This window comes from Equus asinus, chromosome 13 (genome assembly GCF_041296235.1).
Source record: "Equus asinus isolate D_3611 breed Donkey chromosome 13, EquAss-T2T_v2, whole genome shotgun sequence".
NCBI classification, from domain to species: domain Eukaryota; kingdom Metazoa; phylum Chordata; class Mammalia; order Perissodactyla; family Equidae; genus Equus; species Equus asinus.
The window spans coordinates 21008459-21025870 of record NC_091802.1 but is presented as its reverse complement, the minus strand read 5'-3'; the positions used below and the strand labels follow the sequence as shown (position 1 = coordinate 21025870).

Sequence of the window (17412 nt, the reverse complement as noted above, 5' to 3'; positions counted from 1 at the left end):
AGTTATACTATCCGGACAATCCAGGGCTGAGAAATTAACAAAAAAATAGGTCCAGAGCTGGGCAATTGGCAAAAGCAAATGCAAAACCATCACTAGGATACTCCCACAGCCCCAGGCTACAAGAGAATGCCGAAGAAAATACAGACTGCACTCAAGATGAATTTGTAACCAAAGTTTACAAAACAGAGAGGGAACAGTTCACTATGAATGAGAGTTGGCACATACAAACATAAGATCATTTAACAATCTTAAAGAGAATATAAAATAAGTATGTTTCAAATGATTAGAGACATATGAGAAGAAATTTTTAAAACTATGAAAACGAATAAGAAACCACTAAAAAAAAAACCCAGATTTGTAAAAGAATCAAACAGAACTTCTGGTGGTCAAATTAGATATTCCACAGGCCCCCCCACTACAAGACAATCAGATCTAGTGCAGTTGTACAGTAATTCTGTGGAGAAAGCAGCTAATGCTCTCCATAAGAGTAATATGAGCCATAGAATATGGTATACTTCAGCAGAATAATAAAGTTGTCTTAAGATCATGTAGCCCATATTCCCTTAAAGAAAAGCAAAGGACATAAATATCAAGAGTTAACGTTAATCCTAAAAGAGAAACATTTATAGACGGGTAGAATGGTCAAGCACAACAAATTTTCATGATATTGACTCATCTATTATATATGAGATAAAATCAACCCTCAGAAAAAACTGCCGTTCTAGTCACTTGTATATTTTACCCCGAACGCCACGACAGCAATGTCCTATCCATCTAAATTAAACCATATGGTCTTTAGGTGAGAGATCAGCTCCTATTTCTGGCACAAACTAAATGAAACAGCAAATGCAGTTGTCTGAAACACCTATTTCACAGATTCCATTTCTGAGCAGTCTGTCCCCTGAAAGCTAAAGACGTTGGCTTATTCCAGACACACTTAACTTCTATTCTGAAAATAGTGAACTAGATTCAGGAAATACACAAAAGTTGTCTATTTTTACATGTGCTAATGCTGAAGAATCCCATAAAATAAAGCCTTTGGTGACTTAGAAAATTTCTAGAGTTTTCAAAGGTGACACATTTGCTAAGTTTCTGTTATCCAAAGCAACTCATGCTTGGACAGACTAAAAATCATTTTATTCTTTTGATCATTTTCTACCTTCAATATAAGATTATTTCAAATAGTAAGGCTGGGTCTGGCAGTCATCTAAACAAAGAAAGGGTTTTGTTTTGTTTTCGCTTTTTTAATTTTCATGGCTCCTTTTCCTTAGGTGTTTGTTACCTTGCTGCTTCAACCAGTGTATTATTACTCAGAAGACGAAATGTTATCACTCAAAAGGTTTCATGAAGACACTTTTTTATTGTATAAACACTACCCAACATTATCAATCATATTATACCATTAAATAAAATTTTAATTTTCTTTGCATCAGGAATTCTGATGAGAGGTTGAAGAATATTGTTGCCAAGCATCATGATTATAGAAATGCCATTTTTTATTAGAAAGACTCCAGGATTCTGAGTTAGCCAATTGCCCCAAAACACCATAGCACAAATTCTCTAATTATGATGTATGTTCTCATTCACGCCTGTTGGAAAATAGAATGAACAAATCTAACGGAAGTCCACTGTTCACACAAGACAAGTCAGTCAAAAGATGCAGCTATCAATAAGCAAAGAGGATTGTTTTTCTTTACTCTGTATCAGTCTTTGATTCACTGAATCACTCAGTGATTTATACTTCCTACTCAGTCATAATGAAAGACTCATTTGACTTTTCTTACATGAGGAAGGCAAATCATTTGCATGAAAGCAAGTTGCAGAGTTACTTGCTACCATCAGTTATAATTCTATTCCCCAGAGCACCACCCTTACCAATTTCTCCACCTGTAGCATATCACAACTGAGGATCACATGACGATTTTCAATCAATAAAAGTTTAAATTATTTATGATACAATTTTAAAGCAGAGAAGTATATATTATAAAAAGAATCATTGAGATAGGGCTAAAATAGAAGAAAAGGGAAGCAGCCTGGTATAATGAAACTAACAGACCCTGAAACTAGTCTGACAAATTTTGGGTGCTCCATTATTTGGCATATAACCTTGATAACTTCTTTGGGTATTAGTTTGCTTACCTGTAAAATAGGGGTAGTATCACCTACATTTCAGAGATATTGTGGGAATAAAATAGCACAGCATATGCTATAAATGCTTAACAAATGGGAGATTTTACAGTTCATACACTTAAAACACAGTACACTTTCTGGAGAATTCTACCGTGCAACTACTCACTTCCTTGTGCTTCTATATTGCTGGGGTTTTTTTTGAAATTTAGGATCTTGTGATAAGCAGTAGAGCTGTGAGATCATTAGAACTCTGACTTCTCATCAATTATTCTATCTGATTGGCTAATTTCATTTAAAGGAATAATATGTTAAGAAGACAAATTCATACCTCATGTTAAAAAAAAAAAGACTAGGCATGGGTGATATTTTTCCCTAAAATTTAGATTTTCAAGTTTATAACAGTATTCATATTTAATTGTACACACCAATATCACAATATTACATAAAAATTCCAAAGAAATCAATACATAAAATTTCTACAGAAGCCCAGGTAAAACTGATTTCTGTCAACTTTTTATTTTTATGTAGACAAAAAAAGACTTCTAAATTTATATTACTTACAACTGTCCTATGTAGATTTACACACTAACCTGGTAGAAATGCGACTAAAGACTGCATTGAAGTTGTTGCAACTGAGAGAAAATAAAACCCCAGAGGCAGAATTCCGAAGTTCAGCTGCATGTTGGTTTCCTTCGCGACAGGCGTGAAGAAAATGGCAGATTTCTGGCAGCAACTGTTTGACCAGCATTGTTTCATCTAATCTCATTGTGTCCTTCGGTTGCTAAAATAGAAATAATCACATAATTCTAAAACTTTCTTAAATTTACATGTATGCCCTATTACGAAAATTTTCAAACGTACATAAGAGTTGAAATAGAATAACAAACACCCATATACTCATCACCTAGAAGCAACAATTATCATATTTCATCATGTTTGCTGTATCTATCTATAGCGAGTCTAACAAAGAGGATGGTTTCACCTTTCACTTCTTAATCACAATAAAAGTCCAGTCCCCCCACCCCACCTCCATCCATTCTTCCTCACCACCCCTACCCCTCCTGCTTGTTACCCTGTTCAGCAAATCCCTGGAAGCCCCTCCCCTCCTGGGAATCCCAGTCGACTGTCAGTTCCAGATAAACTTTACTCATGTTCATTAGTGAGTTCACAGTGTCATCTGTCTCTACATCCAAATAAATCCCTGGGTAGGCAAACACACCCGTGCCTTTGGGAGACTGACCAAAACAGACAGACATTACTTATTACAAATAATTTTGTTTTGGTTGAACCATTTCAGAGTAAGCCACAAACACTACAAGACTTCACTCCTACCTTCTTCAGCAGCTCTTAAAAAATAAGGACATTCTCCAATATAACTTCAATACAATCATCACGCCAAGGAAAAATAAACAATTCTCTTGTATCAGCTAATATCCAATCTGATGATTGCAGCATGATTATTACGTTCCTTCAGTCTCCTTATTCTCAAACTATCCACCCCCTGCACTCCATATACATCATTTTTATTTTCCATAATATTGACTTTTTTAAGAAAATAGGCCAGTTGCCTTACAAAATGTTCCATGTTGTTAATTTGATTATTTCTTAGTGGTATAACTTAACTTGTTCTTCTAGTTACTATATTTTCTGTAAGCTGGAATCTAAACCTAACGATGTGATTAGATTCAGATTAAACACTTTAGGTAATTCAGTAGTTCATATTACATGACATTAGGAGTACCTAGCACCAGTGGGCCCATTGTTAATGAAACCAAATTTGATAACTTTGGTGTTAACTCTGAGATCTCTTGTTTGTACAGTAAATCTCTACAATTAACAAAACCACCAATGGATAAGCATCCTGCAGATGTACTGTTCTACCTCAGCATTTTCACCTAATGGCTTTAGTATCCATATATGAATGATAATTTTGATAATACCAGGCACAATAAAAATGAACAAAGTTTTTTATAACTGTGTGCTATGTTCAGTTCTGTAATTGCAATCCAAGTGCTTTCAGACGCAAATACACTGAAATATATGGACAGTAAATAGACATCACAGAAACCTCCAAATTCAAGTTATAATGCCTATTTCTTATTGACAGCCTAACCAAACAATACAGATATTGAAACTAATTCCAATTAATAAGCCAATAAAAACTGTAAAAGTGTTCAATCTTTTGAATAATGGTCATATACACAGGAACAAAAATACTTAAGATTCCTCAAATCCTACAAAGTTTTACTCATAATACAATACTGGTATTTGTTCACTTGCATTTAGCTATTTCAACTACTTATATGATCAACCTGTACTTGGAGACTCAGTTCTTCTTTAACTGCCTCAACTTATTTTGATCTAAAAATGAAAATCAAGAGACAACCATAAAATCAGTGAAGGCAATCCAAGAAAACACAAGTTGTCAATAATACGAATAGTAGCATTTTTTAAACTGTAAATTTGGTGAAAAACCACATTTTCAATACAACAGGGTAAGATAATACATATTTTATGCATTACACAAGTTATACCGTGCCCACTTATTAGAGTTTCAATTAGGCAATCTCCAAAGAGTATCAAATTAAACAGGGGCCAATAATATCAGTGATCATTCTCCAAAATACATTTACCATAAGCTCTCAATTACCAATGTTAGTAGAGAAAAGCCTAGAACTAAACGAGGCAATAAACCACTTCACCCCCATTCAAACATGGCAGTGGCTGATACTGGTACTTACAATCAAAGTAACAAGACCACTACAAAAAGGTGACTCAGGAGGAGTTTAAAAATTGTCCACTTCACAATTTCATCATCATTTTTAATAGTTCTTTTGCTCTTTCACTCCATTTTACAAATGAACAACAGCATATCACAAACTAATAAAAAGCACCAAGCTAAAACAGAAATAGCTCACCCTCAATTTAAGTAGAAAACATAAACACTGTCTCACAATTTTGGAATATGGTCAAGGGTCAATAAAAGAGTTTAAAACATTACACTTAGGTTTCGTGGCCCATAGTCTTAAATACTTTTCTTCCCTAAGGATAGAGTTATGAGAATGTAATTATTTTTCCCAACTCCCTACTCCATCCCTTCCCCAAATGCTTCTGACCATTCCCTTTCTTCTTAACCACACAATCAGTCCTCACATATCTAAGTCCCACCCTTCTATATTTATTATAGAGAATAACTATAACATACGTGGAAGAGAGAAGCAATTCTGAATGAAAGAAAAGACTTGCCAAAGCAAGAGAGAATGTAAGACATAAGTTAATTCCAATACATATTGAATAAATAGATCTTTAAAATGGAGGTATTAAATTTATATATTTACATAAACTCCTACCATTCTTCCAGGAAGAATTAAGTCTGTTGAGGTATAGAAAAACACTTAGCTTTATACAAAAGAAACATTGTTGAAAATATTCTAATTAAGTCTTGGTTGATAGAGACTGAAATAACTATTTAGAGGAAATCTGAGAAAGAACTGTTTTGTACTTTACTCCTCCACATATCCATTTTATATGTTTGTGTTTACACGTAAATGTTCTTAAGGTAGGATCTAGCAGTAATAATTATCGTTTTAATTTTTTTAAGTTCTCTTTTATATAGATTTGAAAAGTAAAATATTAAAATCAGATTCAGACAACGGGAAACAAGATTCCTCTCGGTCTTCCATATCACCTTCTTTCACAGCTAAGCAATGCCACAGGCCTAACAATATGTACAGAAATTAATTAAATCAAACAGTGACCTTTATCATAAAATCTTTTCTAAAAAACCTGAGAGGTATGTGGCTCAAACTTAACACTTTATAAGTAAACTTAACATCTATTTAATTTACAAAAGATGAGAAAATAATTTTCTCTTGAAAACTTATCTATGCTAGTGGGTCAGCTCTGCTAACAAAATTCATATTGATACATCTTAGGCAAAAACTCCATATGACCATTCTCCTTGTTCACACCAAAACTTTGGTACATCAGATCATTCTCACAATTTATTTCACAAAACCTGCCTACTTAGGTATAGATTTACTTACCCCAGCAAGACATTTTTCCAGTGTATCCAATATTATCAACTGAGAGAGATATAAATTTTTTTCAGCAGCTTCTCCAAATATTCTCTAAAAGAAAAGATATTCAGAACACTGAAAGTTGGCAATTACTCTCCACTACAAATCAGCACACATCTGAAAAGTGAAGAACTAAGGATCAAGAATATCAACAGTCTTCCATTTTATCTCCAAGATTATACTATATTTAAACCTATTGTTTCTGATTTTATCCTAAGGCTTCCACAAAATGTATTCTCAGGCAAACAAAAATGCTGGCATTTATTACAGTCTGCCATTAGCCTTACAATAGTAAAAGAAGAAACTTTGATTTATTACTTTAAAAATATGTAGGATTTAGATACACATATAGATGTTTACCAGAATCTTGAGCATTTAACCACACTTCAATGTCACAACATAATCAAAGTCTAAATTCTTACAACAACTAAATACTATAACACCAATTACAGTGAGTTTTAAGCATACATCATCCTTAAATTGAATTACACACTATTTACCAACAAGAGACTAAGGTTTCCATAATTCATTTTACTCAATAAGCACTAAATGAATGTCAACATCTCTATACTGTTTTTGCTTTGAAAAGAAGATCCACATATTAGGTATTTTCAGTTTAACTAGGAACACGGCCACTTTACACAGCAAAATTCTACCACTGTGCCTCACACACTGTGCAACAGAAGAACTCCAAAAAACCTCAAATGTATCTCTGTAAATCACTTTACATATTTATAAAAGATCCTGCTCTTTTCAGAAAATCTTAATTTTTTCCATAAAATTTCTTTGTAAGGCAAATGATTGCCCACACCTCCAGTTTATTAATTTTGTAAGCCTGAATATTGTGTAACCAATTTTTTAAGAAGAAAACACACCAAAGATTGCATGACTATAAAAATGGGACCAATTTTCACAATCTACAAACAGAAGTCAACTTCATAGCTCAATATAAACAATACAAATTGTGGTTATAAGTGTAAAGACAGGCAAAGCAGTTTGGAGTTAATCAAGAATTATCCAGGTCAGTTGTTTTGAACTGAGTATGAAGGAGATTTTAGATAGGAATTGACACAGAGGAAGGAATCACCTGAGAGAGACAGGAGGAATGACATGTTCAAAGGTAGAGAGAGAGAATAGTTGGAGTACCTTGAAGTCTAGGAAATGTAAACAGATTCTATAAAACAGGGCAAAAAAAAGTAATTATGAGGTTTTGACAGTGGAATTATTTGATGAAATTGGTATTTGAGGAAAACTGTTTCAACAACGGGTTCTAACTACTATGGAATCTGTCACAGGTTAGAGGAAGAAGTTTGAAATAATATCTTCATCAAAGCAATCTCACATTTTAGGACTACAGGTCATATTTTATTTATCATCTACTTAAGACTGGGACAATCTGATATGTAAATATTCACATAAGAAGCAAAGGAAAAGATTTTAATAGATTACTATGATCAATTCATATATGACACAAAGTCTGCGTGAAATTCTAATTCTAGAAAAATAATGGAAAAGGAGATAGGGACACAAATAAGAGAACTATCTAAGGGAAAGAATCAAAAGCCAAAATGAAAGTTAGAAGATTACCCGTGCTCAATCACAAAATAAGATGAATGTTTATATCCAGAGTCCACAGAAAACACCTTTCCATACTTCAAAATATGCTGCTCCAAATTTTTTAATCAAAAACAGACCAAAGCAGACTCCCCCACCAAACAGTAAGTCAAATACTCACCATATTGTTAACATTCTTTAAGATAGTGGTGAGGCCGCTTATAACCAGAGAAAACTTGTACTTGGAAATATTGATAAGACATTCCTTGTTATGCTCCGTACTGACTTTGGTATGTGTGTTCTGCTGTCCTGTTTTTATTGGAAGCTGAGGAAAAAATAAAAACCATGTTAGCCAACACCTGAAAATGACCAGAAGAACTCTATTTCTCATTGAAAATCATGAGATTTTATCAACCACATATATATATGTATCTCAAGATATCTAAGTGTATGTCAAGCTCCAATTTTCAACATATAATAGCATTTATTGCAAATCTAAAATTCTTTGGAAATTCCAATTTTTGCAGCTTTCTGGAAGTCATAAATCTCTATCTACAAAATTAAATCTCTACCCAGCACTATATAAGAGAGAATGATGACTCACAGATATAGAGCTATTTCCTTGTAGCTAAAAATTATTTCAGAGAATGTCTGCAATGAAATGCATGCAATCCTTTCCCTTATACAATGAACTCAAGCAGTAAAAGAACAATGGATCAAGAATATCTATGCCCCAGATCTCAAGTCAATAATGTCGAATAACTGCAGATTATTCAGAAATGAGAACAAACTGTACAACCAGGAATAAACACAGTAAGACTGACTCAGGTAAGATAACTACCATCAGGTACACAGTTGAGGGAGCAACAGAACAACAAACAGATAAATCTCATGGAAAAAAATATCCTTTACAGGGACCACAGCTACATTTATCTGAAAAGGAGTTCAGTCACACAGCCAAGAAGTTCATCTCTCTCTGTTCAAGAGTAGCATTCTGTATTGAAAGCATCATGAATATATTTACTGTTAAAATATTAGACCCTGCCAAGACTAACAGAAAACACTGGTGAGGTTTCTTTGTGGAAAAAAAAAGAACCTGAGTCCAGCTTTCTCATTTTTAAAATGGTGCAACCAAAGATGGAAAGAGACCAAGTGGCATGCCCAAGTTTGCTTCATCGATTACCATGTAACAGGTGACTAATTTGATAGTAAAGAAATAATAAAAGAGGGGAAGAAGCATTTTTAGGGCTTAGAAGAGGGGACAGAACAGACACTATAGAATTACATAATGTTAATTATAAAGATAACAGAGGGGGAAAAAGTCTGAAAAACCAAAAAAACCCCACAGGATTTTAGAAGACGGCAGTGGCTGCAATACAGGCTGTGAATCTCCCCAAATTCCCCTGAGACGGTTAAGGTTAAGTCAACTTGATTGGATCACAGGGTGCAGAGATATTTGGCTAAACATTATATCTGAGTGTGTCTCTGAAAGTATTTCCGGATGAAATTTGAACAGGTGGACTCACAAAGCAGTTTGCCCTGCCTCCAATGTGGGTGGCCACCACCCAATCCACTGAAGACCTGAATAGAACAAATAAGGCAGAAGAAGGAAGAATCTGTCCCTTCCACCTGACTGTTTGAGCTGGGACACTGATCTCCTGCCCTCAGCACTCCTGATTCTCAGGCCTTCTGACTCAGACTGGAATCTTCACTATCAGCTCCTCTGGTTCTCAGGTTTCCTGAGTCTCCAGCTTGCAGATTGCAGAGCATGGGACTTCTCAGCCTCCATAATAAAATGAGCCAATTCCTTACAATTAATCTTTTCATGTATATACGGATACATATGTACACACAGACACATATACATACACCCTACTGGTTCTGTTTCTTTGGTGAACCCTGACTAATATACCCCCACATAAAATAGCAGAGAAACTAGAATAGCAAAACCACAAACCCATCTATGCAACAGAAAGCAGAGGGAAGCAGAATGTCTGATGGATCTGACAAGAGGAAAATCCTAAAATTGTATTACACCCTCAATGAAAAGCACAGCAAGCCAAGTTAAGAACATTAGCTGAAACACAGGGTTTTTTGCACAATGCAATTTACACATACGTGCAAAAAGGTCTACAATATCAACAATGCTCAATACAGTAGCCACTAGCTACATGTGTCTATTAAGTGCTTGTTACATGGCTAATGCAGATAAGAAATCAAATGTTTAATTTTATTTAAATTTAATTTACTTAAATTTAAGTAGCCATTGGACCCCACTGGATGGCACAGTTCTAAACTAACAAGCTGAAGAAGCACCCACTTCCAGGATGAAACCCACATTGAGGAAAAAATTGCTGAGATTCACTCCACACTGACAACAACAAGGACAAGAGGGGCAAAGGAAAAGGTACAGATAAAGGTGGAAAAGAGGAAGAAAGCCAAGAGAGCTCAGAAAGGATGAGACAATGTATTTGTTCAATTTCATGAAAACAACAGAAGAGTGAGCTCTAGAACCATGAAGATAGAAAGCTATCCTGGCCCACAATTCTCTCCTACCAATTCAGGAAAAATAATTTCACATTAAAAAGGAGCAACAGAAAAGACTGTAGTCAAATCATTTGTGAAGTTATTATGAGAAAAAAGACTAAGACAGAACAACATTGCAAAAGAAAATGAAACCATGTCCAAAATACTGTTCACCAACAAATGAACTGTAAATTATCATTTCAAAATGAGCAAAGAGAAATTAAGAAAATGATTAAAGATATAAAATAACATAAATTAGAATTGCAAATAGAAAAAAGTTGATAGAACACAGGAAAGAATTAGAAAAAACGTCACTTCAGAAGTGAAGACTTATTAGAAGATAAACAAGAGTGAATAAAACAAAAGATAATACTTCAAGAGAAAAAGAAAGTAAACAGGAGGAAAACTGTAGTATCAAAAGAATGAAACATGAGAGGAGGATTTACAATGAAGTGACAGAAGACAGACAAACAAAATCCAACATATGTATAACAGGAGTCCTCAAAGAAGGAAACTAAATCAATGGAATAGAATGAATATTATAAACTAGAATTCAAGAAAACTCTGCTGAAATTTTTTTTTAAATACACTGAAATTTTTTTTCTAAATACTTGAAACTATGTATTTAAAAGGCATATTGCATGCCTGGAAAAACTGATCCAGAATGACCAATACCAGAACATATTTTAGTAAAATTATTGACCTTCTGTGAACAAGAAAAAAAAATACGTTGAACATCCAGGCAAAAAAAGTCACTTACACAAGAAACAAAAATCAGACTGTCATCAGACTTTGACAATACTTCATGCTAACAGACAATGGAATAACATATTTAAGATTCTCAAGAGAAGAAAAAGTAAACCAAGGATTTTATACGCAGGCAAACTGACTTCCAAGTATAAAAGTGACAATCAAACTGTTCTGAACTGCAAAACCAAGGAAATGTTGTTCCCCTGAGCCCTTCCTGAGGAATCTACTGAAGAATATGCCTCAGACAACCAAAACAACAGGAGACACATATATATTAAGAGGGATCATTAAACATACATTTACTAAAAGAATTGAGAATAAATGATGGTAATTAGGGAGAAAGCATACTATGTCATTGCTTTATGTGCTGATAGTATAGATACAGTACAATTATCAGAAATGGGGAGAGGGTAGTGAGAGCATATAAAAAGTAGGAAATAATTCCTGATTGACTTATGGCGTTAACTAAAGGTGAAAGAGTATTATTTCAAGCCAAATGCTGGGGGAGAAGGAGATGAGAAGAGGTTATTACTTAATTTCAATACTGCTTATAGAAGAAAATTAACATATAATAACTCCCCCTCCCCACAAATGGAAGAAATTAGAGCACCATATAAAGGTATCAATATAAAGATAACCAACAGAACAAAAATACAAACTGCTGGTTTGTGTTGTGTCAGTAGTGGCCCAAGCCTACCACCAGATGCTTAGGTGGAGACTTAACAGAGGTGAGAACTACATAGGGCTCTTGCTTCCCACAGGGCTCTCCCCAAGCTTCTCCTTCACAGTCCACTTCAGTGGCTGGACATACTTGGCTTCTCAGATTCCCTAAAAGCTCCGACTTGTCTACCCATTGCCACTGATTTGTGGGAGCTGGTTAGTGACTCCTTCTCTGATACTGCAACTCCCCCTTCCAGATCTTCACCTCGCCAATCCTCTCCAAATTGTTTACAGTCTAATGTCCATAATAAATCCCTTATCCCATTACACAATCTGCTTCCCTGACTTAACCCACATATAGAAACCTTCTGAAAGACCAAAATATATGCTGAGAGAGCAAACAACATAGACCATACAATAAAAGATTACTTAAATAAAAGACTTGTATAAATATAAATGTAATATAAAAAATATGACCAAAATGAGTCCAAATTCATCAAACTATAGACTAGTCTTCAGGATATATCCTTATGTTAAAAAAATAAGGTACAGCAAAGGGTAGACAGTATGCTACCTTTTGTGTAAGAAAGGGGAGGAGAAAGAAAGGGGAAAAAAACATACATATATATATATTCTTATATTAAAAAACACAACAGTAGAAGGATGAAATGTAAAAACTTTTAAGTTGTTACTTCTAGGGAGTGGAAGGAAACAAAGTAGAGGTGACAGGGATAGAACTGATATTCCCTGTTTTTATAGATTTCCTTTTAGAATTATGTAATACAGGGGCTGGCACTGTGGCCGAGTGGTTAAGTTCACGCACTCTGCTTCTGCAGCCCAGGTTTCGCCAGTTCGGATCCTGGGTGCGGACATGGCACCGCTCATCAAGCCATGCTGAGGTGGCGTCCCACATGTCACGACTAGAAGGACCCACGACTAAAAATATACAACCATGTACCAGGTGGCTTTGGGGAGGAAAAGGAAAAATAAAATCTTTAAAAAAAAAAAAGAAAGAAAGAATTATGTAATACATATAAATATAAAATTAAAAGTTTTAAAAATAGAATTCAAAAATAAACAAGTGAACTGAAATTTGTATCCAAATTTTTAATGGCATAATCACAAAGAAAGGAACTATTCTAAGTTATTTTACATCATATTAGGTTGACTGTACATTCCTAGTGAAACATACCCTAAGGTCAAAAAAATGAAGATAAATCTTGATCCTGTGTATTGTGGGATCAAGGAAATGAATAATTATGTGATATTTTAATTCTATCACTCTTGGTGTCGTTAAAAACTGAAATTCTATGCACAGGAGCAGAATAGTAAAGTAAAAACCCTGTAGAGCTTGAGTTGGAATTATAAGTATCTATAAGAACTGTTAATGTATTAAGAAAACAAAATACTTTCTACCTCTGTCTACTGAAAACAACCAGCCCTGCAGTAACGAACACCCTACCCAATTGTGATCTTGAAATGCCATTTCCCAGTAAAAGGACTCAGGACCCCTTCAGGACATGACTGATTCCATGACTGAGGCAAAAAGGAACATGACGAACCTGGAAAATCTTGTCATACCAGATAGCAAGAAAGCTATCAAAGGGTCGAGTCAAAAAGACTCAGGAATGAATTTTGCAGTCTCTCACATAACCAAAAATGGAGTAATTCAAATGCTGTTAAGGACAACCATTTTAATTTTTTGAAACACCAAAAATGTTTTAATACACAGTTCTGATTCCATGTAAGATAGAGTAATTCACAGCAAAACAACGCCTCCTTCCCCCAAACTCACATACACAAAAAAAGATGAAATACAAAAATCATCTGTTTAAAGATTTTAAAGAGCTACTGAAAGAATAAGGACGAGATAGGCGAAGTTTCCAAAGAGGGGTGAACTATGGAGAGGTAAGGCGATCTTCTGCAGCTAGTTTCCTTCCTGGGGCATTTGTAGAATCGAGGCAAAAAAAGACTCAGAAATAAGACTTTTCCCAAGCAAATACCTCTGTTGAGGGAAAGAGAAACCATCTGAGATTTTGGTCATTACCGAGGGCCGGATGACAAAACTGAAGATATGAAGGCGTTTCAAATGCATAATCGGGTGGAAAAGGGTAAAAAGCTAAGCCAAAAACTTCTGAAAAGCAGAGCAGAATTTCAAAGTCTCACAGCCTCAAGAAAACAAAAGACTATTGTTCAGAAACTGCTAGCAGAGGGACCCTAGTAAACACACCCAGTTCTCAATTATAAGCCCTGAAGGGCTACATGCTATATAAACAGGGGCAAACCACAGCAACTGGAACTCTGCAACACTACTACTAGGAGTGTAAATCAGCAATTACTTTGGAAAACCGTCTGGCATTATCTACTAAAATGAGACATACACACACTCAGCAATTTCACTACGTATATACCCAACAGAAATGTGTACGTATATTCACCAAAAGATATGGACAACAATGTTTTAGCAGCACTTTCATAATTTCCCAAAACTGGAAACACTCCAAATATCTATCAATAGCAGAAATAGTTAAAAAAAAAAAGTGGTATATTCAAACAAATAAAAACTATACAGCAATGAGAATGACTTACAACTATAAGCTTAATTTCACAAATATAATACTGAGTTAAAGAAGTCAGAACAAAAGATCGCTTACTGTATGATTATGTTATACAGATTTCAAAAACACGCTCAATTCAGGTCAGGAAAGTAGAAACCCTTGGAAAGAGCAGGTAATGACTGGAAGGAAGAAAGTAGAAACCCTTGGAAAGAGCAGGTAATGACTGGAAGGAAGTGCAGGGGAAGGAGGGATTTCTAGGTTGCTAGCGTTGTTTTATTTCTTGAACTGGGCACTGGTTACACTGGTGTGTTTACTCTGTGAACATCTATTGAGCTGTATATTTACATACATTTGTGCATTTTTTACATGTATAAGTCAACAGAAAGTTTCCTAAATATATGTATTTAAATCCATGAGTTCATAATGATACCAAAAAAAAAAACAAAAACAAATTGGTCACTCATAGTGGATACAGAAGAATTGACGTAGACACTGAGGCACTGCCCAGCTTCCCCTTCAGGGAAGGACTTGTTGCCTTTACTACTGGGAGTTCTGACGGTCCCTCAAGGATTGCCTCACCTGAAGAGAATGATTCTACCCAAGGTCTTGCCCTTCCTGGGCAGTCTACATCCAATGACCAATTGATATGGCAATATAAAGGCCTAAACACCTCAGCCCAATTCTGGAAAACTCAGAAGGGCCATTCTAGCTCCAGAGCTCCCCAAAGAGGTTGGCCAAAGCTGATGCTGGGCCTGCAATACACCATGAATTCTGCATCTGCCCAATCCTCCCTCCTCCCAGGTGTTGATCCCAAGGGAACACCTTAATGAACATCCTGCACTAGGCTTCTAGGGCAGTTAGCAGCATGTGCTAAGAAGGGATTTTAAAGCTGGTAATGAAGGACAAATAGTAACTACAAAAACAATGGAATTGGAAGAATATTACTAAATTCTATGAGCTCTGGAAAAAAAAGATAACAAAAAGCTAATTGACTGCCAGTTGGAAACTCAGTATGAAGCCAGAAGGCCTCTCTGGAAGCTTACAAAGATGCTCTTCTCTCCTATAGCAGGAGGGCAAAGAAACCTAAGGATCAGAACCAGCACTTAATTATCTGAGTTGCTGGGCTCCAAAGGTTAAAGTTCCAAACAAGACAGGTCTGCTATGCCAAGATCAGAGCCCTGCTTGGGAGAGAATAAAACTCTGATACATGTAATGTAAACATCTGGGTTGGTGTTCCCAAAAATCTTGTATCTCCAGATTACCCTGAACCCTCTGAGTGTACAGATGTGACCAATCACTGCTTACTAAGAGTAGGCACTCTCCACCTTATTTGAGAACAATTCAGAGGCCTCTCCCCTACAAGACAACAGAAGTTCCCCTCAGCATTTGCCACCAACTCCCTTCCTAGCCAAAAGGTTACGAGGGAATTTTCTGGGTGATGAAACTTACTATATCTTGACCATGGTGATGAATGCATGCATTTGTCAAAACTCAGAGTTAAGCTGATATAAATTCAAATGAGAGTGTTATAACATTAGGGTGTTAAATGTAATCCCCATGGTAACCATAAAAAAAATAGCAGTAGAATATACAAAAAGGAAATGAGAAAGAAATTTAAACATTTCACTACAAAAAATAAACACAAAAGAATACAGTAATGCAGGAAATGAGGGGAAAAAAACCTACAGAGCATATAGAAAACAAATAGTACAATGATAGCAGTAAGTCCCTCCTTATCAGTAATTACTCTAAATGTAAATGGATTAAACTCTCCTATCAAAATACAGAGATTGGCAGAACGGATAAAAATACACGACCAAACCATATGCTGCCTACAGGAAACTCACTTGAGATCCAAAGACACAAACAACTTGAAAGTGAACAGATGGGAAAAGATATTCCATGCAAATATAATCAAAAGAGAGCAGGGGTAGCTATACTAATATCAGACAAAACAGAATGATCAAAAAAAGTTCGGAGACAAAGAAGAACATTATATATATATATATATTTTTAGGAAGATTAGCCCTGAGCTAACATCCGCTGCCAATCCTCCTCTTTTTGCTGAGGAAGACTGGCCCTGAGCTGACATCCATGCCATCTTCCTCTACTTTATATGTGGGACGCCTACCACAGCATGGCTTGACAAGCAGTGCCACATCCGCACCTGGGATCTGAACCAGGGACCCCCAGGCCGCTGAAGCAGAACATCTGCATTTAACAGTTGTGCCACCAGGCCGACCCCAGGACAGTATATATTAATAAAAGATTCAATACAGTAAGAAGACATCACATTATAAACATTTATGCACCTAATGAAAGACCAAGAAAATACATGAAGCAAAAACTGACAAAATTGAAGGGAGAAACAGACAGTTCTACAACAATAGTTGGAGACTTCAATATCCCACTCACAAATGAAGAAAAAACCAGACAGAAGATAAGTAAGGAAACAGAGGTCATAAAAAACACAATAAGCCAACTAGACCCAACAGACATACACAGAACACTCAACCCAACAACAGAATACACATTCTTCTCAAGTGCACAAGGGATATTTTCCAGGGTAGATCATACTTAAGACCACAAATTACATCTCAGGAGATTTAAAAAGACAGATATCAAACAAAGTATCTTCTCTGACCACAATGGACTGAAGTTGGAAATCAATAACAAAGTAAAACTGGGAAGTTCAAAAAATTGTGAAAATTGAACAATACAATTTTAAAAGACCAATGTTTCAAAGAAGAAATCACAAGGGAAGTTAGAAAATACTTACAGACAAATGAAAATGAAAACACAACATACCAAAACTTATGGGATGCAGTGAAGCAGTACTGAGGGGGAAATTCACAGCTATAAACACTAACATTAAAAAACAAGGAAGATTTCAACATCCTAACTTGACAACTTAAGCAACTAGAAAAAGAACAAATGAAACCCAAAACTAATAGAAGGAAGGAAATAATAAAGATGAGAGCAGAGATAAACAATAGAAAAATAGAAAAATAATAGAGAAAAATCAATGAAATCAAAAGTTGGCTTCTTCAAAACGATCAACAAAAGTGACAAACCTTTAGCCAAATGGACTAAGAAAAAAAAAGACTCAAATTACTAAAATCAGAAAGTGAGGATATTACTATCAATTCTACAGA

The 17412-nt window shown here is 35.3% G+C and overlaps 1 protein-coding gene across 12 annotated transcripts in view; it reads right to left on the bottom strand.

Moving 5' to 3' along the window:
• NF1 (neurofibromin 1) overlaps positions 1 to 17412 on the bottom strand; it is a 240627-nt gene that overhangs the window by 175470 nt on the left and 47745 nt on the right. For all 12 annotated transcript variants that reach the window (XM_070482735.1, XM_070482740.1, XM_070482741.1 and 9 more), the window contains exons 2-4: positions 7945 to 8088; positions 6177 to 6260; positions 2721 to 2911 (exon numbers count right to left, since the gene is read on the bottom strand). In XM_070482735.1, coding sequence (XP_070338836.1) covers positions 2721 to 2911; positions 6177 to 6260; positions 7945 to 8088 — 419 coding nt within the window. The remainder of the gene's footprint in view (positions 1 to 2720; positions 2912 to 6176; positions 6261 to 7944; positions 8089 to 17412) is intronic.